The 25,130-nt window shown below is 35.3% G+C and overlaps 1 protein-coding gene across 1 annotated transcript in view; it reads right to left on the bottom strand.

Annotated features, from left to right (window-relative positions):
* Nucleotides 1-1,086: 1,086 nt before the first annotated feature.
* Nucleotides 1,087-25,130, bottom strand: part of LOC124355582 — a 166,274-nt gene continuing 142,230 nt past the window's right edge. The window contains exon 2 of the mRNA XM_046806744.1: nucleotides 1,087-1,391. Coding sequence (XP_046662700.1) covers nucleotides 1,338-1,391 — 54 coding nt within the window. The 3' untranslated portion in view covers nucleotides 1,087-1,337. The remainder of the gene's footprint in view (nucleotides 1,392-25,130) is intronic.

Here is a 25,130-nt window from a genome sequence, read left to right as displayed (position 1 = left end):
TAAGTGGCCTAGAATGTGTACATATAGAAAACCGCCCCTTCATAGCTGTACAATATTAATACTCGTATTCCCGGAACAAAGCTGGGAATTTAGGATGTTCCTCAGAAAGCTACTCCTTTACAAAATAGCAGTCCTCTAAGTGGAGATAGCTACCGAGCGGCAAAGGAGATGACGTCAGTGTTTCTTCATCTCTGTCGCCCTCACGGGACTGTCGCTTTCTCCTTCTCTCTCTACCTGTCACATTTCCATGTCCCACAATAATCGGAGGGAAGAGGCGAGATGACTGTTTGAAAGCTTCATATTTTTTCATTTCGACAAGTGAACCTTTTTCCTTTACAGTGTGACGTGTGCAATTTCAGTAAGTGGAGAGACGGGCTATTGTACTTGCTTCTTTCTCAACACAACCCCCCTCCCCCCTATCACCCCACCCACTCGTCCACCACCCTCTTTCCACGCCAAATACATAAAAGCTCTTTTCTTCAGTTTCTGATGCAGTGTTTTACAAAGGAATCTTGAAGAAAGAGTTGCATTTCGAAAGGGTTTTATAAAACACCAAGGTAAAATAGAAGGTAGAAACATTTCGTTTGTTTAGTCCAGTTTACGCTTGTTATATATGGTGTTTTTAACACATTCAGTGTTTCTCTCTTTCCATTCGTATGTTTTGATCTACTAAATGTATGACATTTTATATAAGATTCATGTTTTCCTTACAATTTTGGGTGAGTGATTACTAAAACACTTAAAAGGACATGTAAGTGACAATTATAATTATATAATTATTTAAATTACACCTTTGGTGTTTTGAAAAGAAAAAAAGAGTGTTTGAACGAAGGAGAGGAAGGGACGGTGTGCTTTATAAAGTTTGAGTTGCAAACATAATTAAAACATCCTTGAAAGGTAGAATTTTGTGATATATTTCACAAGTTAAATAATAATAATAATAGCAATATTTATAATAGCAAATATTGGAAGTCATAGCTTTTACTCTTAGTTTTTGGTAATAGGTTTTTTTATTCATGTCACATTTTATTTTATTTATTTATTTTATTTTATTATCTTATCTTATAATGATGAAAAATCATTGGAGTCGTTAAAAATATTGTCTTTAATATACAATATTTATACAACTGGTATTACATATGAAATGAATTACTTACAACAATTATGAATACTTTGACTCAACTATGTATGTTTCTATAAAACAACTTCTGCTACAATGTTACAAACAACTGTTATGAAAAAGTATTATCATAACACCTGGAAGAAATGTAAATTCCATTTGCGAATGTCATCAATCATAAGATGCTCTGATAATGGTTTACCACGGATGTTTCTCATCAGCAACGTCTTACTGGAGTGAAGTATCGAGTTAACTTCCTCATGCAGTTTTCCTGGAACAGAAGATAGCAGTTAGAATAATTTATAAAGCAATTTAATAACAAATTTGTGACACCGTCTGGCACTTTAAAAAGTGGAACCCATTTTCTTGGGCTCATTTTGAGTGACAAGTTAGTGCTCTTGTGCCTTAGTCTAGTCAGTATTTGATAAATCCCTATCACTTACATCCTCATGACGGTTTATGCAAAAACCGTTCATTTTAAGACATTTTATATTATTATGAACCATTAATATAGTACACAGAGTAAAGTAAAGATGCCTTATTTTACCAGGCGAAGTTAGGGCTAAACAGTCCTCTCAAACACTCAATCTGGGGACCAACGGCTTAAAGGCGACCTCCGAACCACCACCAATGGCCGGACATGCGAGCTGTTTGCAAGGACAGGATCGCTTTGCTGTCATCTATCCAAGCAGTAGCCACGCTCGATGTCGCTTGATCCGGTTATCTCGCGATAATCGTCGTACCCGGTACACTGCGTCATTGGAATATAGAATCGGAAGTGTCAATTGAAATTTTCGAGTATCACATACAATATGATGACAAGACCTTTTACCATAAAGCCCAAAATCTTACCCAATAAAAGTCCAACTAGTTCGAATTTTTTCCCTAGAAAATTCCAAAATGAAAACTTATTTATGACAAAATTCGTCATTCTATTGATCGTTTAAAGCCGGAAGGCAAACCATTGGATACTCTCTTTTTCAAATGACCTGTGCTGTAATTTACATCGATTAACAACAAAACAGAAAGAGTTGATTAAATATATTTCCTGAAAGGGTGACTATTATTTTTTCATTGGGCTAGCTATTAAATTGCAGTTTTACCTGGTAAATGCATCCAAATTGTCAACCAAATCCTGGCGAGCTGATTGCTGACCTAAGATGTGGCTTACGGAACCACGTAGTGGACTGCCTTGGGTGGAAATGTGTTCAAAAACTTTTATAGTACAAGGATTTAGAAGAGATTTAGCTACGGAAACGGCCGCACGAGCCCCACTTGCGCGATATTCTCCAGAAAATCCTGGCGAGCTGATTGCTGACCTAAGAGCTGGTTTATGGAACCACGTAGTGGACTGCCTTGGTTGGAAATTTGTTAACAAAACTTTTATAGTACAAGGATTTAGAAGAGATTTAGCTATGGAAACGGCCGCATACGAGCCCCACTTGCGCGATATTCTCCAGATACGAAGAGTCCGTATCGATCCAAAATTATGGTAAAGTCCCTCCTAATCTGCAGGTTAATAATCTCCAGATTGGGTTAGTCTCGTAGGTAGGCAGAAGAGGACTGCAACAGAATGCTGTGGGAAGTGGGTTAGACATAGAGATCTAAACGAAGATTAGATCTAGGGGAGATAATGAGTGGAAGAACAGAAATGGAGAAAGAATTGTGTCAAGGCCGAGTAAATCTGGTGCCATCTGGTAAGGTAGGCGGAGTAGGGTTGGGGTGGCCTAATCACGTTTCTGGGTTAACAGTCTTAGATTTTTCAAAATTCTCAAGAATATCTGATAATACATAATGAATGAAGTTGTAACCGATTGGTTAGCAAATACAAGCCAACTTTCACGATTAAAACAAGTTGGAATGTAGAAAAACTAAACACTTTTCAATAGTTGCCAGCTACTGTTAATTGCCAGATGTAATATAACAGATAGTACAGGAAATAGCCTCGATGTTTATTATAGTGTTATTACTTGTTAAAACGTTGGCAGATCGGTATAATTGTACTTTGCTAGGCGTATTATAACTCAAATAAGGAAAAATACACCTAATTGTTAAACTTTCTAGAAACAGTAGATTTGTATTTAATGGGGAGAGGAATTAAACTTGAGATTATAGAACAGTGCTAATGCTACGGGAGTTAAACGACAAATGCGGACGACAACTACCAGAAACTACACGATATTCAAATCAAATATAGCGCTAATAGTGGAAAAGAGATGTTATTGTTGTATGACACCTCTTTCCCGCTTTTAACACTATTTAAAACTAGGCAGTGGCGCTTGTGATGCATCCCGACATCCATCTAAGGTAATATCTACGAGTATTATGATTACATTTATGGCGTCATCCATGTCTTGGGCTCTTGTTCAATTCAGTCTCTTTATTGTCATGTGCCACAACACAATGAATGACGACGTCATAATAAATATACTGTATAATAAAATAAAATCAAGAAACTAGTTAAATATAAAGGAGTAAAACTAAAACAAATCTAACAATGAAATCTTCATAGCTTATGGAGACATTAAAAGAGATATGTAACGACAAGGCTAATAAACACTTTAAATTCTACCTATGAACTCTCCAATTGAGTAAAATTTCTGAAAAAGTAAGAGTTTATTTTATTTTAAAACAAGTTTACAATTTTTCCGTGTTACAAAAACTTTAGTCTTTTTGTGGTTGACTCCAATAGCAAGCAAAGAGTTTGAAAAAAGAACAAGAGCCGGTCTTAGCGCAATACTACATTATTCCAATTATAACATTTTAACAATTTTCAGTTTTGTCCTGTCTTCAACTAAATCTATTACCCTTTTATTCTTATACTGTAGTATCATGCCAGGCTCTTCGCGCCCCTAGAATGGATTGCGACTGCATGTCGTATTCTGGACAACAAAATTCCAAAGATTATTAAATCATGCTTTTATTCTCATTGTATCTTGTTCTAACGAAGTGGCTTCTACAAGGGATTGCAATTAGGTAACCTATCGAAATGGAGAGATAACTCAAATATCGCTAAATCATCCTTTTATTTTCACTGTATCAGAACTTCTTCAGTTTTATGAGAGAAAAAGATAGGATTCAATGATCTGCCTTCCGGTTTTGAACGGCCAATCGAATGACGAATTTCATCATAAATATGTTTTCATTGTGGAATTTTTGGGGGAAAATAAGTTGGTTTTTTATTGGGTTCTCATCATATTATATATAAAACGAGAAAATTTAAATAATTATCCTTTTATTCTCATTGTATTTACGTGTCTCTACAAGGGATTGCAATTAGGTAACCTATCGAAATGGAGAGATAACTCAAATATCGCTAAATCATCCTTTTATTTTCACTGTATCAGAACTTCTTCAGTTTTATGAGAGAAAAAGATAGGATTCAATGATCTGCCTTCCGGTTTTGAACGGCCAATCGAATGACGAATTTCATCATAAATATGTTTTCATTGTGGAATTTTTGGGGAAAAATAAGTTGGTTTTTTATTGGGTTCTCATCATATTATATATAAAACGAGAAAATTTAAATAATTATCCTTTTATTCTCATTGTATCTACGTGTCTCTACAAGGGATTGCAATTAGGTAACCTATCTGAATAGAGAGATAACCCAAATATCAATATTAATAATAAATATCAATAAATTATCCTTTTATTCTGACTGTATCGGAACCTGTTGAGTTTTATGAGAGAATGTAATTAGATACCCAATCGAAAGATAAATAGGTTCCATTTTATCAAAAATTTTCCTTTTATTCTCATTATGCTATGGCCGGAATGTCGTGATATCTGGTGAAAAGGATTGGGTCCCCTATCTCTACGAAGATATATCCCAAATGAATGAAGATATATACTAAATTAAGCTTTTATTTTTATTGTATCACGTTTTGAATTTCGGGCTCTCAAGATTGCGACTGGATACCCTATATAGTTGGAAATATATTCCTAAGCACTCCTATATCTGTAATAGTACCTGGACACCTCAACTGAATTCTACTGATATAATACTCACAAAGCGTCATTCCGCTTAAAAGCCAAAAGTCGTTTCTTTTACTGCCATACAAAGTGTGTCCTGAACCGATAGTCCGAGTCTCGCAGATTTATCTGCAAGGTAGATCACAAGGTCTTCTACAATGTTGCACTTTTATTAGGGTCGTTAAAAATTTATTAAGTACTCTCGAAGCCGTTTCTTTAACGACTATAGGTTGAACTTTGCCCACTGTTACTTTTATCGCGGGTTTAAGTGTCAGGCGTTTCTTTTCGTTGATTTTGAAATGTTGTGTTGTTTTATACATTGTTAGTGTTATTGCCTGACTGTGTATGGCGAATGAGCACTGATTGTTTGGCCTAAAGGCCAAAAGTATAAGATTACAATCTTATACCGTGTTTTTTAAATATAGCAAATTCTTAACGGTACAATACCTGGGATATTTGTCTTTGAAATCACATATTACTGGCTTATTTCCTCGTCGTCCTCATGCTAGTTTCCAAAGGAACGTATCTTGTGTCGATGTAGCCTGTCACTGAACTGTTCAAACATTACTGTGTTGCAAATTTTCACATTATTATTGAGACTGGAACACCTGATTTTCACAACATGACAACGAACACATTTCATATATTTTTAAAGTATGTTACACACATGTCCTGTTTGTTTATTACAAGTTTTATCGGTTTTTCATAATAGAACAAACATAAACTAAGAAATATATGTATTTTAGTAATAACACATTAATAGATGACAGAAAACACAATCTAAAGTATACTCAGAATATTCAGATCCTACACCAATTGTTTATTGTCTCAATTTACCGATACTTAGCCCCTTCACGTTCCTGAAAACACTAACTGATTTTAGTGCTCAAATATGAAAGTGCGTCCAAAAAGTTTTACTATAAAGGTCTGGGTCATGTAAAAGCCTAGACAGCATTTTTGATAGTCTAGAAGTGCAGTAGTTCCATATGATGTAAATTCAGTAATTCGTGTCAAATAATATCCTAAACAGGTGATATATCTGACACATTAGGTTTGGTATAGAACAAGGAAGCTATTACTAGTCAAATACCTTTCTCACCAGGCATTACGTTCGAATAGAACAAGAAATGATTAAAGAATAAGTATCTTATAGAGATTCTTCTAGATGACTGATGAAACCTTTGACATTAGAAATCATACTCGAGTTTTTGGTAAACTTTTGAAAATGTGATACTTATCATTAGCTTCCTAAACGAGATGAGCACGTAAAATTCTGATCACCATTAATTTACATATCCTAGTAACAAGAACGTAACCAGGACAAAATTGGGGGGGGGGGGGAGTCAGACAACTGATATTGTCCCGTAGTGGACAGAGAGTAAGGCCCCATTTTGTTTCTTAAAAAGTTCTTGACCCTTTTTCTTTTTGATGGGAGGATCTTTCAGCAGTACATATCAGTAATACTGAATTATTTAAATAAAAATAATCGTTTACTAAAAAAGTGAAAATTTTGGGGGGTCCGGACCTATTGGACCCCTTGCTAGCTACGTCCTTGCCTAGTAAGGCTTTAGAAACAGTAAAATGTTTACTATTGCATCTTTAACGTTCCTAAATAATGAATTTCTTAGAAATGTTGATATTTTTTTATCTAATTTTCAAAATTCTAACCTCAAAATAACGAACTTCTTCACACGATTAGCTAATAAATTGGAACAAATCACCCTGATTGCCAAGTGTGTTATATGGTGGCAAAGCAAGGGCACCCATAACCTGGCCCGTATGACCGAACCTAACTAATCACCCTGGCGGTAAGACAATGGCGGGCGCGGCTCGGGTATGCGGGGTATTTGCGGGGAATGGCGGTCGAATGCCAGCCATCAAGCGGGATTGTACCACAAGGGCCCTCCACTGCTCTGTACAAAGAACCTCTTTCTCTCCCGGCAACGTTTAAGTTCTCAACTTTGTAATTGCTCCGGCAGGATGGAGGAAGAAGTAATGGAGGCAAAACAAAGCGTCGAACTCCGGATGGGAACTTTGGATTCTAGTTTGTTGGGTCGTTGTTGCATGTCCATATACCTACATTTTCGCACGTATCTATATTGAAGAAACAGAGGAATTAAATATACGAGGTAACGAAGAGAAAGTAGATCTACAGTTTAGACGGATTTAGCCTATAGTATTCATACAGTACATTTAGAGCATAATTCGTACTATTTAGTATTGTTTTCCTACTAAAATATTTTTTATAACACCCAGTTTCAAATGATTTTAATATTCTAGTTTCTACCCTGAACATAGTTCAGTACATTTTCGTTATATTCAAAAACTATTTTTTATTAAAATAACACCGTTTTCAGACTTAACAGAAGAAAGTGGACTTAGATTCTTAAGCAAATCTTTATATGAGAATGTATGTTCTCATAAATTTTGAACCAGTTTTGATTAAGGTATGTTTGACAACGGATTTTTACCTTTGGATATTTAAGTAGTTTACCAAATCATGAAAGTTTATAGATACATAATTAATTGTAATGATTAGGTGATCTAGAATATCTTTGTTTAGCTTCCTAATTAATGTTGCAGTTTTACAGTTTGAGTTTATACAACTTTCAATGTATAAAATAAAAATTATAGTAAATAATTCCGAAGTTTTTAACAAAATATAAGGTTTATCGAAAATTAGAAATTTAAACAACCACAGTCACCGGAACTTATTTTCATCAAAGATTTAATAAATTACTAATTAAATGTTACAAAATGGAGCCCAATATTATTCTTTTTTTACCAACTTTAAATTACACCTTGTTTTCTCGGGATAATTTTGAGTTGAAATTAGCTTTAAAACAAATAAAATAGAACACAAAATAGCACTTTTTGAAATTAAAAATCACAAATAATTCTTTTTTTAAACGTGGGTCCTCCAAAAAACAAACTGAACCAAGGCCATGTAGAAAAAAGCTTTAGTGCCAGATTTGAATAAAAGTAGTTCATATCTTGATAAATTCAATAAATTTCTAATTAAATGTTACAACATGGACATTTTCCAGAACCACTCTTTTGATTCTGCGTATTTCAAAATTGATGAGAGAAACCAAACTTTGACGTTTTACCATCACAATACTTCCTTATATACAAATGAGGAAGAATTTTCATAGCCATACATTTAAAATATTAGATTTGCTGTATATGTTATAACATAATTATTAAGCCGAATTATAATAATACCATAATAAAAATGGCTTTATCCTAAAATTGAGATGAAATTAAATACTTTATTTGTATATTTTTCACATATTTCGTCTGTTTTCAAGGCGGAATATGGAGACCAGTTCAAACTTGATGAGCCTTTCAAGAGACAAACGTTTGAAGAAATGCTCTACAAGACAATGCAAATCTCCGTTATGACCGAAGGCCTGATATTTATCTCTACATCTCCTCAAGCTCGCCTCATAAACCTCCTTCGTTATCCGTCAGCACAGCCATAAATATCTTCCAATTAGTGAATACACAAATAAAGATCTGATAGAGGCGGGCTGGGCGCGGCAGATCGTCCATTACTCCGGTGGTGTTTGACGACAGTTTATTAGTGGTCTGTGACCCCGCGCGACTTGTCAGAGGTCTGTAACCGCGGGCTTTGACCGTGACGTCACCCACCTGTCAGTGTTCTCAGTGCAATCAGCTGCTTGTTCACTCGTCACTAGGCAGACTAGGGACTATTCAGAGGAGAAAGCAGAATTTCTGTAGTTGTGTTTTGTGCTTATAAATAGCTTACTGTAAATGAAACTAATAAATAACTTTTATGTCGTCTTCTTAAAATTATGAACCAGTTCATGTAACCTCATTTATGTTTAAGGTTTATTTTGTTGGGGGAGGGGTTCTAATGATGTAATCAGGGTATAAGGTAGAAAGGTATCCATAGTGAATGCCAGCCTTGAATCAAATCAGTGCTTCCAGATAAATAATGAACAAGAGCCAATCAAAGAACGTGAAACTAAAAGGATTTTTTATTCGTAAATGTCCAATTAATCAAGAACGCTTTCTATTTGTGAATACTGTTAAAAACAATATTAACTAACAATAGAGATAACGTCAAGTTTTGAGGATTTCGCTAGTAACACTTAAAGTACCACAAGTTTTCATGTAAAAACGATCTTTATAGTTCATCTGAGTGAGATACTCTACATCAATAATTTTGATACTCTCCAGACATGTTTCCCTAGCTTGGCATTACTCCTGGTCACCTTGCAGCTTTTAAGAAGCCGTAGGATTCTGTGAAATGTTGAAATTATCATTGGATACATCATTAGTATGTACTTTATTTGGATGCTGAGTTTAGGATAAATCCCCATAATGGGAAACATTTTATCCTTATTTTTAGAAATTGGAGAATTTAGTAATTATATGCAATAGGTGTGTAAATGAAGTAGTATTAATAATGCGGATTGTTGTTATAGTATTAGCAAATACGGATTGCGGTTAAAGGATCAGACCCTCGCACGCACGCACCCCGGCACATTTTTCCTTTCGATAGGACTTCCCTTTAAACATTAGAGAGAACAAAATAATACGATTGCACTTTAATTCTATTATTTAAAAAGGGATATGAGTGTAATTAACTTAAAGCTGGTATTAAGTTGGTTAGGGAATTGGGAATAACTGCCAGAACAACATGTTTGTATAGTAATTAGTTGTTTAAAAATAAATAAAACTACTCTTATATAACATTAACACTGGAAATTTGGAACGTTTCCTAGAGATTCTTTTAATATATATTCGTTGCCAATTTCATCTTTCCACAATTAAATTATCAATGGGCATGTTAAGGTTTTATCGAGTGCTTGATCTGAGAGGTAAAACAAATAGTACAAGCCCACAATAATAATTCAGTCAGCTTTCTTCATTATTTATACAACACCAGATATTATAAATGGATAAATTACTTGGCAAAACAGCCTTCACAAACTTGTACAGGATCACGTAGCATAAAATTTGCGCATCCACATTTCCTGATCACTAGTCCTCAAATCCCCATTTAGCACTGAACCGTTATTTTATCTATATTGATATGGATGTTTTGGAGATACAACAAACTTTTAACCCACATACATCAAACAACTAGAATTTTCCGTTGTTTTCTCCAGAGTCTTTCTTTAATGTTCCATTATTGTGCACTGTTCTGGGCGAACATTCAAGTCAGCTAATTTGTCTGTTTTAGACATATACTGGAATTCCTTCAAGATTTGAGAATTTAGTCCAAACCAATTAAATCTGTTTATAATATTCTAGAGTAAACACAAATACGAAGAAAGAAATGCATTGTAAACTGCAATTTCAGAAAGTTTGTTGATTACACTATTTATATTTGCACATTAAAAGTGTGCAATAACAGGACATAACACAGCTTTTACGGGAAGGGTCGATTCAATATGAATGTAAATTCAGTTCCATTTCACATCCCACTTCGGGCAGCGTCTGAAATCAGACAGACTTAGCGCCTGGAATCTGGAGTCCATGTCCGTCTCAAAGGGATCCGAAAATGTCGGTGACAGACAAAGCTCAAGGAAAGCATATTGCACCATTTCGATATCACAGACACCTATACTACAAAATCAAGTGTTTTTCAAAAGGAGAGATGTTCTCATTGTCTCGTCAGGTGCACAACTTTATTTACTACGATGCTTTATTCACGATCCCAAAGCACGGTGGAACAACTGGGGTTTCTTCACATAACGTAGCTGTAGTGGGAAGTGTAGATTTAATGTGAATGTTGAGTTTAGATCCATTTCATTTTCCAATTAATGCAGCGTCTGATGTCCTGGAATCCGGCGTCCACGTCTGTGTGAAGATATCCCGAAAAAAGACTGCGACAAGGAAGATCAACGTCCGTCTGAAGATATTCCGAAAAAAAACGGCGGCAAAGAAGATCAAAACAAGCTGCTTGCATCGTTTCGACATCATGGATAGACACCTAGACCACAAAATCAAGTGCAATCGAGGTGAAAAGGCGTTCTCATTGTCTCATCAGGTGTATAATTGAGTGCAAACTGTGCAATAAGTTTGTTTTGAGCTTCTTTGTTACCATTTTTTGTTATCTTTTCAAACAGACGTGGACTCCAGATTGCAGTAGTCTGTGTCAGCGTCAGGCTTCAGACTACTAAACATTGGGTGAAACGGTTCTAAACTCAGAATTTGCATAGAACAACCCCTTTTCACCAACTTTGCGTGCAAATAAGTGTTCAAATAATAAATTACTACACACTAAATCACCAAAAGATGATGTAGTATATGTGGTGGTAGTTAGACTACATGTATTAATATGTCAAAAATAAAAAATATCATACGGTCAAACTCCCTTTGTTTTATTTATCCATTCTGTTTTCTCGTTGCCATCGTGGTTACCCATAGTACAAACAATAATATTCGCTAACAGTCACCAAATAACACGAAACATGTAAACTTATTTTAGCCACAAAATATTAACATTTTGAGTATACGTTCATGATTTAAACAAATGTGAGAGTAATATCACTGTGTATGTTTAATAGTAAAATAACATACAGTAACCTAGTGACAATCACTTTCTAAAATACCAAACATAAAGTATAAACATCTATACTTTAAGCATATTTATATAAATTATGAACGTAAATAGAGTTTGTTTACCCATGTATAATTCAGTATAGTTATCTGTTGCGTTATATAATTATCTGTTGTTTCAGTGACTGTGATAACAACTACCAAAAGTTACAGCTATATGGCGGATTAGTGTTTTTTCAGGCCGCAGTTTTGGGCGAAACTTGGTGTAAAAATACTTATATTGTGCAAAACAGCGCTCTATCTGAGTAAACAAAATGGAACTACATGAGTGACGAACTTTGTGCAAGTCCAAATTATTGTTTTGTATTGTTTTAAATTCATAGTGCAATTTATATTTAAGGAGGAGTACTGATGAATTATGAGTACAAAAGATATGGAAAACAATAGTTCTACGTTTGTTACTTCTATAACAACAATTATCCAATTTTTTATGTGATGTGAAAAACGATGGTTGAGAAAAACGAGCGGCAACAAGCACTAAATGATAGCAGGCAGAATCATTACGCTGACAGATCTGAGTCGCCTTGAATTAGTCGCTATCAGTGAATAGACCGCTATAGTGAAGTTTAATAAGCAATAACTGTTAAATATAAAAATTAACGTGAATTCGGGTTGTTTCACCAAAACGCTTGCGAAATATATTAAGTTGTATTAGTTAAGAACTAATGCAATAAGTTTATACAGGTATATTTAGAAACATAATTCCAACAATTTGAGGGTATAATCTACTATAAGAATAAGGAGCAAACAATAGCTAAATGCACTTTTAGCCACAATGAAATCTTGTAACCAGTCTTTTAGCGACAAATTTTTGAATTCGATTTTTGTTCTGATTTCTTTTGTCAGAATGCCATCTTATGTCCGTCCGTGGTAGATGAGTGGTTATCGTACCAGGGTACCGGGTTCGAATCCGAGTTTGGGCTTGATATTTTCATGTACTAACAAATAATTATCTGGTCGTGGACTACATCGATTTGGTAAATGTTTATGGGTTTAAAGCGTCAGATCACGAACAAAAAAAAAGTTAATCGAAATATAAAAAGCGATTGTTCTCGGAAGTCACTTCACATCAGGTCACAAGGTATACAGTTGTTTTTCGTGTACTCCATGTTTACAACTTAACACTGGGCTAACAACTTGTTCTTATTTACTGGATATATGAAAGAAACAGATTACTTTCTTAGATAACTAACACATTTCCTCCCAGAGCTTACAGAAGCCAAAGTAGCAAAGAAAAGATTAAAGGGGAAAACCATAGTTTCATTCAAATTTACATGGATCACTAGGTTTTATCCATAATATTCAGCAAAATATTTGTTTAAGTTGCGCAACTTTTTCATTAGCTGTGAATTTGAAGCGTAGGGTAAGAAATATTTCGCCTTCTACTCCATCATTTAAAAACCATTTCATTGGTAAATAACTTAATGAAACTTTATCCTGCGAAATCTCTGGTTCCATTTGAGATCCGCGATGAAAGATCGCATTATCCAATCAGACCAGAGGGACTGGTGGGATTGTTGCCTTGTGATGAAATCTGACATCTGAAGATGATTAGCTAATAGCCAACGAGGGGAGTAGGAGGGAACAAGATGTGTTCTCACGGAGAGTTATGACAGGCACGAATTAGGCTCTACACTAATTGTGTGTTTAAGTCGGCCGGACAACGCTGTCTTGGTTCTTCTCAGTCCAGTTCCCTCGGTCCGCTGGTTGCAGTTGAAGGGTCGAGGGTCAAGCTCTTCACATCTTGGAACAAAATCTTAGATATTGTTCAGTACAGTATGAGTTCGGTTTCGAAACGAATGTCAGGCCTTTTTGAATAAGAACTGTTGCTCCTTTAGAAAAAAATCAGAAGAAATTAATAAACAAAAACGTTACCCTTAAAAACGTGATACTAGTTACAAATCTAAAAATGATGTGAAATTTGTCTTCATGGTATTAAACACGTTATTTATATTGTTAAAGAAACGTATCAAAATTATTTGAAAAGTACATAATAACTTAATAAAATACCATAAAGATACATAAAGAAAAATTCATACAGTTCAGGTTCAAATTAATATTGAACCACCATGTATAATTTCAAGCCTATTTAAATAATAACTGTTGCTCCTTTAGAAAAATAATAAGATATTAATGAACAAACACGTAACACTCTTAAACGTGATACAACTTACAAATCTAAAAATGAAATTTATAAAAATTGTCTTTATGACACAAAACACGTTATGTATATTATTAAAGAAACGTATCAAAATTACTTGAAAAGTAGGCCTACATAATAACTGATTAAAATATTTTTAAGATAAATAGCTTGAATTAAGCTTCAAATTAATATTAAACGTAAGACCAGTATGTATAATATCAAGCCCATTTTAATAATAACTATTGCTCGTTTAAAAAAATTAGAAGAAATTATGAATAATACGTAACTTTTTAAAACGTGACACTAGTTACGAATTTTGAAATGAAATGTTACAGACATTGTCTTTATGACACAAAGCTCATTATTTATATTATTAAAGAAACATATCAAAGTTATTTAAAAAATACATAATAACTGAATAAAATATCATAAAGATAAGATTGATAAAAACAACACAACTAATAGTTAATATTGAACGTAAGATCAGTATGTATAATAAAACAAACAAAAGTCAGCCATAAAATAAAATAATCTTAAACATTATAATAGATTTATAAATTAACTAGGCTATGCACACAATTTCTTGTTCAATTCTCATAGACTCGTGTGTTTTTAAGTGTCATAGCACTCATGATACATGATGACTATTATTCTGATTCATATCTTCGTGCAAAATTCCGTAATTCTTTTGGATAGCTTCAAAAAGATTTCATGAGCACTTAAAGCCAGGGAGAGAAATCCTAAATCCTGAGTCTGTTGCCTTATTGGTGAGAGTACTTACTATGTAATATTGGAAGAGTCCTATGATAATTTTGAAATGGAAGAATTGGCATATTTGAGGAACATATTTCTTCACAGACTTTATCAGACATTTCAACACAGTTGTGCATAGTAGTTTTATGTGACGGGAGCACATCTCAATAAAACGATATTAAATTAAATCTATAAGAAATGTCTGCCTGTATTTCGGACCACCCGGCTCGCAACTGCCCTAGTTTCTATCCTTGGGTTTCACTCTTAGAAATTATAAATACGGTAATATCTGCAATACCTGATAGATTAAAGTGCTCGTTCTTGCTCTCTTATCTCTGTCCGCTGTAGTATCCTATTTTCTTAGTTTATTCCAGGAATAATATAAACTGTTCTAAACCTAGTACATGCAAAACAGACTCGCTCTTCCCTCCATGCTTTCTGAACCCTAAAAACTTGCACCTTATGCATCCTTATTGCTTTGTGATTCCATTTGCTATGGTCAGAGGCTGACTGAGCTTGCTTGTTTGCTCATATTTAAGTCGTGGAGGGAATAGCTCAATGGCTTGCTCGTCCATCTTGTTAGTCCTTCAGCTACTGTAAATATCCCGTCCTACAATGGCAAAGTAACCCAATATCCCAATATGCTACGTGCACATATAAACTATTTGATCGTTAATTAAACTCTATAGCAATGTTAAAATAATATAATTAAGTGGTTTGAATCACTTATCACTGTTGTGAATTATAGCAAATGTATGATAATATACATTTCTCATTTGTGTTTGTAGTCCTCTCAGTGACTCTGGGATATATAGCCTATACAGTGTTCACCTGTATATGTGCTCCCTTAGTTATAGAACGTTCACTGATGTTGGAAATGAAAATAAATATTCAGGAACAGATAATTTAATAATGATAACTTAGTATGAAGAAGAACGGAGACGCAGAATTCTTTAAATTTCATTATGGAAATCTGCTGAAAAACATCAGTGACATTGTTATTTCGTCTTAAATTGAAAATAAATTTGTTGCAATAGTATTGAGCTCTTTGTTGTATGTCCGAAGCTTAAAATTCTTATTGTTGTACACACCATCACATTAACTAAAATACGGCACAAAAACGGCCTTAACCAGCATAATTTTTGCATTAAGTGGCACATATAGAGCAAGACTTTTGAAACTGTGAATACCAACAAAGGCTTAAATATATATAGTATATGAAGTAAATAATTAGTTCCAAAAAAAATTGTATTCTAGGATTATTATTTTAACATGTTTTGAGACAAGGTAGTCTTGACCATTAGGAAAACAATGTTCAACAAACTATTGAAGAAGCAATGGTCCTATACAAAAACTTGATATATTTAGCGTCTTGACAATGCTTTGGTTCCTGTTTCAATTGGTTTGCATACAACGCACCGAGGCTCACTAAATATGTGCTTATAAATTTAATACATATGCAGATCCCAAACAAATATTCTTTGTTTGAAGTTCGTTTTTGACGATGGAAGGATTGGGAGGAAAACAGGATTTTTCCGGATATTTGCCACCGTTCAGTGATACAATACAATCAGTAACACTACGTTTCGAGATCTGCGATCTGATCTCTTCTTCAGGTAAATGACTAAACTAATGTATAACTACAATCTAGGTTAATGTAAACAAAAACATAGTGCAGCCCTATTTTGATCTGTATTCTTTAGTTCAGTTTTAATAACTAGTAGGCTATTTATTTTTTTGAATATACACACAACGTGGCTGTTGTGGTTCCTGACTTGTGTCTCTGCTATGTTTTGTTTACTTTAACCTACATTGTAGTCATGCATTAGTTTATTCATTTCCCTGAAGAAATGATGGGGTTGCTGTTGCAGATCTCGAAACGTAGTGCTACTGAACGATGGAAAATGTACGTAAAGTTTTGCAAGACTGTAATAGTCCTTTGGCTGACATGAGTGCTTCTGTGGAAAATTAACATTTTCAGTATAAGTTAATATTCAGTGAGATTTTTAATGAAAATCTACGCTAATATTGAATAAGTGTTCGTTATATGCAAGGGTTTTAAGTATCAACTTTGTACATTAGTGTGAACTTTATTTTCTCGTCAAATAAAGCAATTACGTTTTTGAGGACTATATGTATTGACAGTAAGTTTAGGTCAAACCACTACGAAAATTCAATAGAATACAACTGTCATTGTCATGTGAAAACAAAACCTCAGCTTTACAGAAAACTGCAACAGTAGAAAATTATCTTTGAAGGGTTTCCTCTATAATTAGAAAACGTTTTAACTTAGGTGCGTTTTAGTCTTGGAAACATTGTTTTGAAGTATTCAATGTTTTTTGAAGAACCAACTCCATGCTTAAATTTGTCTTATTTGACTTTCTCAATGGTGAAACCCTCACACCCCAGTGAGTTATTTTGTTTCCCAAACTGTTTGCTTAGCTACATCACCAACTGCTCAAACTCTATTGTCTGTAATGTACCAGAACGACGACGCAGGCCCGGTAGAGGCTCGGTCGGAGTGAAGCTCACGGAGCTGAACAAAACCTAGACAAATTTTCTGGCGGAGCCGAAATGTCCGAAAGCTCGGTGGCTCGGGACCCGCTGACCTTCGGGACCAACCGGTCCACCTACCAGAGTTCGCTGACTGTGTACTGTCATAGGTGGAGATTAATACAGCATTAGCATTCACAGCACTCATTAACCGTCGCCTCTCCACGGACCGCACCGCGCCTCGACAAAATTACAGCCCGCACAATTGGACATTTCGGCTCAAACTGATTTATATCCGGTGATGGGCCCGCCATCCGGAGAGCCGTGTCAGGAAGACGACTTTATATGGCACGTTGATTCACGGTGAGGTCGCGTTCACTTGAGGTAATGACCGATCCTCGCGAACGCCCGCATCACAGTGTTGACTGCGAAATAGATGGTTGCAGAGAGTAATGTATCCTTGGATGGAGGTGCAGACGGAGTAATGGGTGGTTACACCGGCGACTGGTCACTTCCTCGGCGAACATCAAGAAACAAGACGAGAATATCAAGCAAGTTCAAAGACTTGATATCAGAGAGAAAGAGATAATTTATAGTGTAGTGTAAGTTAATTATTTAATTAGCATCTTCCAATTTATCTGTTCCTTGCTATTATAACCATTAGGCCACTAAATTATTTTTAAAAGTTTTATCTCAAATATAAATTTTTTATTGGAACTATCTGAAAGTGTTATCAATAACATCCCACGATAATAGTTATCTGCAGATATATAAGAACAATTTAAATTCAAAGTGTGTTTCCATGAACGTGGAATGAAATCTTTCCACCTCTGGGAAGATTGTCCAATTCTGATTAGGTTTCTTTCGGTACCAAAAGTTGTTCGTGAGTTACATTGAACAATCTGTTGATTTCTTCTTATTACAATTTATAAAATAATACTATAAAATCGTCATAACTCATCGTAAAAATTATAAATGAAAAAATACAGCTTCGTTTGATTGTTTAAGTACGTAAAATATGAATAAAGCCTCAATATTAGTAGTAACTACATTTATTACTAGATTAGTTAGTTATAGTAAATTTCATATTTGTCCTACCATAAGTTGAAAAGACTTCTTGCTGACAACGTAATTTGAAACGTGATATTGAACTGAGATAACGTCACATGACGGAATACAAAGGATGGGCTTAAAGCCAGAAAAATAGTTCCCAATATTTTTATGGTAAATCAACGGTTAAATATTTTAAAACTAAAAGAATGCAGGATTTGAGTGTTCTTTAATCTGTAGGGAGTTCTAAATTTGTGCAGATTATACGATTTTACTGCATTAAAAGAGCCAAATATTTGATGTTCAGTGAGTAGTCAATAATATACGAGAAAAATATATCTTCATAGCTAATATATAACGAAAATGTTTACTTTCAAATAGCATTTTGTACAATGAGTATGATGTCAATTTATACGATAAGACTTAGAAATACTATTTGGGACAGGGTCAAGAGCTACTTACTGTACTTCTAACTCATTCATTGCCCTTTTTGCAGTCAGATGTGGTATAATTTATGTTGAATGAAGATGGTTAAATGTCTATGCAAGTTGTAGATGGAGCTTATATTGGTACTGATAACTTATTTACATTAAAACATTAAACCAATATTTAACACTTTTATTATTTTGTGAGGCCTTTCGATATCAAAGATATCTTCTTCAGCCACATCACAAAAGTAAAAAGTAAAAATTTTACTTTTGTGATGTGTCTGAAGAAGATATCTTTGATATCGAAAGGCCTCACAAAATAATAAAAGTGTTAAATATTGGTTTAATGTTTTAATGTAAATAAGTCTATGCAAGTGCTTTTTATTTTCTGTAACCATTGGACAAACTTCTCATATCTAAGTTTTAATGCCTACGATACGAGGTTAGTACAACGTAAGCACACGTACACGTGACCCGTCAAGCGGTGCGCTCTGGTGGCGGCGCCCTGAAGCAGTTCCCGCGCGCGGGCCGTTGAGGCCGCGGCAGCTAGGCGAGGCGGCATGGTTGCGTAAACGCACTGACGTCACACCCATGCCACGCACTCACAGCTACGAGCTACGCACGCTATTTCCATCACCACTGTTTTTGTCCCGAGTAAGCGAGGCCACTCTTGTCTTAGCGGCCCCCCGCCGCCGCCTCCCGCTGCTGCGGGCGGGATGAAAACGCTTCGCTCCCGAAAACTTGTCAAAGCGGGTGAAAAAAACCGTTGACAAATCTAAACGTGGACACGGTAGGACCTCTCAACGCCGGGTCACCCGTTGGGAGTGTCGCTGCTATTTAATTTACTCCCCGATAAATAACGCTATTCACCACTATTCTGGCTTTCCCTGATCAAAATTGTATAGTATTTGCTGCCTGTTCTCGAAAAAGTTCTCTAAATAACAATATTTTTAATCGGTGTTGAAGCATGACACTAGTGCTGAACGACGATATCGTGACCTTTTGACCTCCAAAAACAACACTATTCAATGTTCTGGTCAGGTCAATCATAATATCTATGTATGGGATACAAAAACGGCATTTCAGGCGAACGTTGTTACTGAACCTCGTTCATGTAAAGGAAAAGGTAGAATTAAGTTCTACATGCTGTAACTTATACCTTTGTTTGTAGCTAAAGCTCGTATCTAGGCAAGGTGACTAAGATGTAGGTTATAGACTGTCAGAACCTGAATATCTCCTAGCCATCTGTACATAATCTTAGTTAATCCTCTTTAATGCCCTTACTCACAGGTAACCAACACCTACATTACTTGAGCCCATTAATTAATGTCTGGAGGTGCATGAGCTACTATGAATAAGTTTTTCATCGGCTTTTAGGAGAGCCGATGGCTTCAAATTCCTCTTTTAAAACTACTATTGTGGTTGTCCTTCTAGCAATTTCAAAGATCTGAATTGTTACCGAGTATATTCTCTAAGACACGTTTTAAATGTGTACAAAAACTTATTCAACCGATCTTCTTCAAATTTTTCAGACATATTACTTTCAGAATTATGTTGAATTATTATTAAAATACACACAGGTTGCAAAATTAGGATCAAAGAAGTGAGAAACTGAAGATAACAAGGTCGTTAATGTCAACGGTTAAGCAACTTATGCATTGGTGGAAAATTCAGCTGATTACTAATTGCGTTGCACCTAACCTTTAGCAGGTTATCTTTGTACCAGAAAACCTTTTTGACCCTCTTAAACATATGTGAGATAAACAATAACAATGAAAGACAGAAACGATTGTCGAGTAATCGTGAATGACCGAAATGACCTGTGTATTTTTATATTTTCCACCTTCACCATTTAAGTGTTTTCTCTCAAAAATAAAACTAACACCTGTACGGAACTTGTTTAGACTGCCCAAGATATAAACTGAAAGACGTATAAACTTGTAGTAATGTTTTATTTTAATTTACTCAATCCATGCGATGAATGGTTGTAAATAGTAGTGAATAGTCGTAATTCTGATTGTTACCTTTCCAGTTTTGAAGTTACTTCGATTACCTCAGAAAACCTTTGCAGAGATCACACTTGATGAAAATACGTTGTACTTCTCAGATTCTCAAATGTTATTCTGAAACATATCTGGCTTCAATGATTGGTTGTCCCATCACATGAACTCTTCCTTGATAACCACTGCACCACTCAACGCAGAAATTCCTGACTCATTACCTCATTAACTGACTGCTAGTAATGCACACTTTATCGCTTCATTTCCATACCGTATCCGGTTTAAGGCTCAGTTCAGGCAGAATTGGATAGTGCTGCATTTATCTCTAGTGGCAGACCTTATAGATCTTAGTGTCTCCGACCGATATCAGACAAGGACTCAGCATCGTAAGACATGAATTTATCATATTTAATTCTGTGGCAGCTTTAGCATCTTGGATAAGTAATGTTCCGTTCACTAGTATCACTACTCCTCTTGTTCCTCGTGTTGGGAGACAACCGGATATAATCCCAAATATCCCATGGGAAGCATGGTCTAGCAGTGTTTTGTTCTGTTTGACTCTTACACAGTCATTTGAATGGATCATCGAACTGTAAAAGACTTTAGTTCAACATGATGCATAGTGAAGTTTTTCTCCGTGACACGTCATACTATTGTAACATAAACTCAATCGCGTTAATAATCATTGTAATGTCCCAAAACATATTTACAAGATGTAAGTGCTAGTTTGTTTTTGTAATTTAGTTGGACTCAGAAACACTGTAAACCAACTTTATTAAACAAGCATAGTCTATTTAATTCAGTGGTATAGATAGTCAAACTGCGATCTGAATGCAAAAGTTTGGTGTACGTTCGCACCTAGTTATAATGAAAAAATATTATTAAAATCGATGTTATGAGCAAGTAACCTGAATTCACTGCAGTTGTACAACACGACATAAAATTTAGAACCTGTAACAATTTTATAACACAGTAAAATGATATAAAAAACCAATGCAACGCATAAGCTTTAGAAATTTTCGTCTTACCTCACGATTTTGCTTTAAGACAAATATTTTGTAATATAAATATATGAATTGATTTGTAAAACGAGAAATGTGGAAACAAAAAACAAGATAGTTAGCAACATATCAAGTAGGCTAATAAGCCTCGGTAAGGGTATACGTATTGGTCTCTCCTCACGCAGTCCTTGATCATTTGCTCTCTCTCTCTCTTCCCAATCATCAATTTGAATTTTTTGTTGGTTGGCTTGCATATTTTAGGGTCGCCTTGACGGCAAGGGTTAACTCTAGCTCCGAGGGGTCCCCTGTCTATCAAACTTCCTGACTTGTCTTCTTTGTACTTATACTACGTAGTTATTTCTTAAGATTACTTGTTAGTTGTTACTAATGTAATACTAGATCAGTGAATTGGTTCTTTTCCGTTAATTCACTACCATTAGTTTTATGGTCTGGAATTCCGTTGTAACATTTTCCTTGTTTTCATGACGTTTAAGAACGCACGGCTGAATTTTTATTACATTTACCCATTTTTTTTATCTTACCCTTAATTTAAATCCAAAACAAAACTGGGGTCTTTTTCGTTTAAGGGCCAGCACAAAAGACCCTAGCTTGCCTATTCAAAACTCAGATCACGCGATTCTTGCCCGCTGCGCAGCGCTTTGCGCTGCTGCTCTTTAAAAAAAAATTAACCTCGAGCTTGCAAAGTCCAAGCCCAGATCAACTCACAAAACTCAGACAGAACTAACGCAGGTTTCATTACAGGCAAAAGATAAGCAGCGCGCGTTTATCACTGATAAGATAAGACGAGTTGGTTCTTTTCCGTTAAATCACTTCATTCCAAGTATTTACTATTATTAACTAACACAATTGGCTAAAGAAAACCAAAATTTAATCTAATTTAAGTACAAACATCATTGGTAGTGAATTAACGGAATTCCAGACCATAAAACTAATGGTAGTGATTTAACGGAAAAGAACCAGTGAATTTTTATCGTAGACATCGGTAAATATATGAACCAATATAAAATAAATAAAAATCCTGAATATTATCTCCATTGTGTAATTTAGACGCAAGGGCCGAAACTAAAATGGTACTACTGGAGTAGTTAGTGCAGTTGCTGTAGTATAAATATAGATAGAATTCCGACTTAGATAATAACATTATCGATTATGTTATCTTCCACACTTATTCAACAAAACTGAATACTCGAACTACCACTCAACAATAGATAACGAATGTGCTATCTGAACATCTGACGCATAACGAAAGAATTCGGTTTATAAAATTAATTCTTATAGAAAAACATCCATTAAGTAACGTAAATTTGTGATTAAGAGACAAATAGAGTATCAAATAGGCTATCTGAACATCTGACACAACAAGGAAGGATTTGGTTTATAAAGAAATTCCCTCACTGATAGCATTATACGCTTGAGCATCCTTATTTACTATCTAACATGGTCCTTACAAGGTATCCTCAGCAAAATATACTCAAGCATCGGAGTGCATGCTCTTGAACTCTACCAGGATCGTTATAGGGTATCCTCAGGAAGTATAACTCTTAACAGGGTCGTCATAGGGTATCCTCAGCAATATATACTCAAGCATCGGAGTGCATGCTCTTGAACTCTTAACAGGGTCGTCATAGGGTATCATCAGCAATACTCAAGCATCGGACTGCATACTCCTGGTATCTAACATGGTTGTTATAGGACATTCTCAGCAAGATATACTCAAACATAGGAGTGCAGGTCTTGGGCTCTAACATCGTCATAATTGAGCATTCTCAGCCATTGTGACCAAGCATCATAGGGCATGCTCTTGTAATCTAACACATTACATTACAGAACAACCCCTGCAAGATATACTCAAGCATCGGACTGCATACTCCTGGTATCTAACATGGTTGTTATAAGGTATCCTCAGCAAAATGTACTAAAGCATCGGACTGCATTCTCCTGGTATCTAACATGGTTGTTATAAGGTATCCTCAGCAAAATGTACTAAAGCATCGGACTGCATTCTCCTGGTATCTAACATGGTTGTTATAAGGTATCCTCAGCAAAATGTACTAAAGCATCGGACTGCATACTCCTGGTATCTAACATGGTTGTTATAAGGTATCCTCAGCAAAATGTACTAAAGCATCGGACTGCATACTCCTGGTATCTAACATGGTTGTTATAAGGTATCCTCAGCAAAATGTACTAAAGCATCGGACTGCATTCTCCTGGTATCTAACATGGTTGTTATAAGGTATCCTCAGCAAAATGTACTAAAGCATCGGACTGCATACTCCTGGTATCTAACATGGTTGTTATAAGGTATCCTCAGCAAAATGTACTAAAGCATCGGACTGCATACTCCTGGTATCTAACATGGTTGTTATAAGGTATCCTCAGCAAAATGTACTAAAGCATCGGACTGCATACTCCTGGTATCTAACATGGTTGTTATAAGGTATCCTCAGCAAAATATACTAAAGCATCGGACTGCATACTCCTGGTATCTAACATGGTTGTTATAAGGTATCCTCAGCAAAATGTACTAAAGCATCGGACTGCATACTCCTGGTATCTAACATGGTTGATATAAGGTATCCTCAGCAAAATGTACTAAAGCATCGGACTGCATACTCCTGGTATCTAACATGGTTGTTATAAGGTATCCTCAGCAAAATATACTAAAGCATCGGACTGCATACTCCTGGTATCTAACATTGTTGTTATAAGGTATCCTCAGCAAAATATACTAAAGCATCGGACTGCATACTCCTGGTATCTAACATGGTTGTTATAAGGTATCCTCAGCAAAATGTACTAAAGCATCGGACTGCATACTCCTGGTATCTAACATGGTTGTTATAAGGTATCCTCAGCAAAATATACTAAAGCATCGGACTGCATACTCCTGGTATCTAACATGGTTGTTATAAGGTATCCTCAGCAAAATATACTAAAGCATCGGACTGCATACTCCTGGTATCTAACATGGTTGTTATAAGGTATCCTCAGGAAGATATACTCAAGTGCATTTTCTTGGATTCTAATATGGTCGCTATAGAGCACCCTCAACAAGACATTCCTAACTATATTTGATAAAAAGCACGTCAATCATGATTTTATACATGTAAATGAACGATTTACAGGATAGTATGATTTGCAGAGTTTTATTTTTACGTAAATATTCTGTAAACACAATTGTCGAAGCTTGATTTGCCCTCGGAATTAATTATCAAATACAGCCATTCAGAGATTTATTTTTAACAAGCAAAAAGAGGGAATTTAAGTTGGACCAGTCGTGCATTAAGAGAGGTAGTGCACTGAAATTTGTTGTATTGTTTGTCTATAAGTTTTATGATGCTTGTTAGTTCTCTCGAGAATTCGCATTCAGAACTTTTACAATTGTGATCAGTTATTTGGTATATACATTATCGGGTGATGTTTTCCGTCCGCAGCTCTCACTGACGGTCGGGGAATTTTTATCAATGCGTTTTAAAACTAAAAATACTTGTTAATCTAGTTCATGCAACAATACCGTTTGCTTCATTTGTATTTATATTTTAGTAG

The sequence above is a fragment of the Homalodisca vitripennis genome, chromosome 2 (assembly GCF_021130785.1).
Source record: "Homalodisca vitripennis isolate AUS2020 chromosome 2, UT_GWSS_2.1, whole genome shotgun sequence".
NCBI classification, from domain to species: Eukaryota; Metazoa; Arthropoda; class Insecta; order Hemiptera; family Cicadellidae; genus Homalodisca; species Homalodisca vitripennis.
This window is presented reverse-complemented; position numbering and strand designations above follow the sequence as displayed.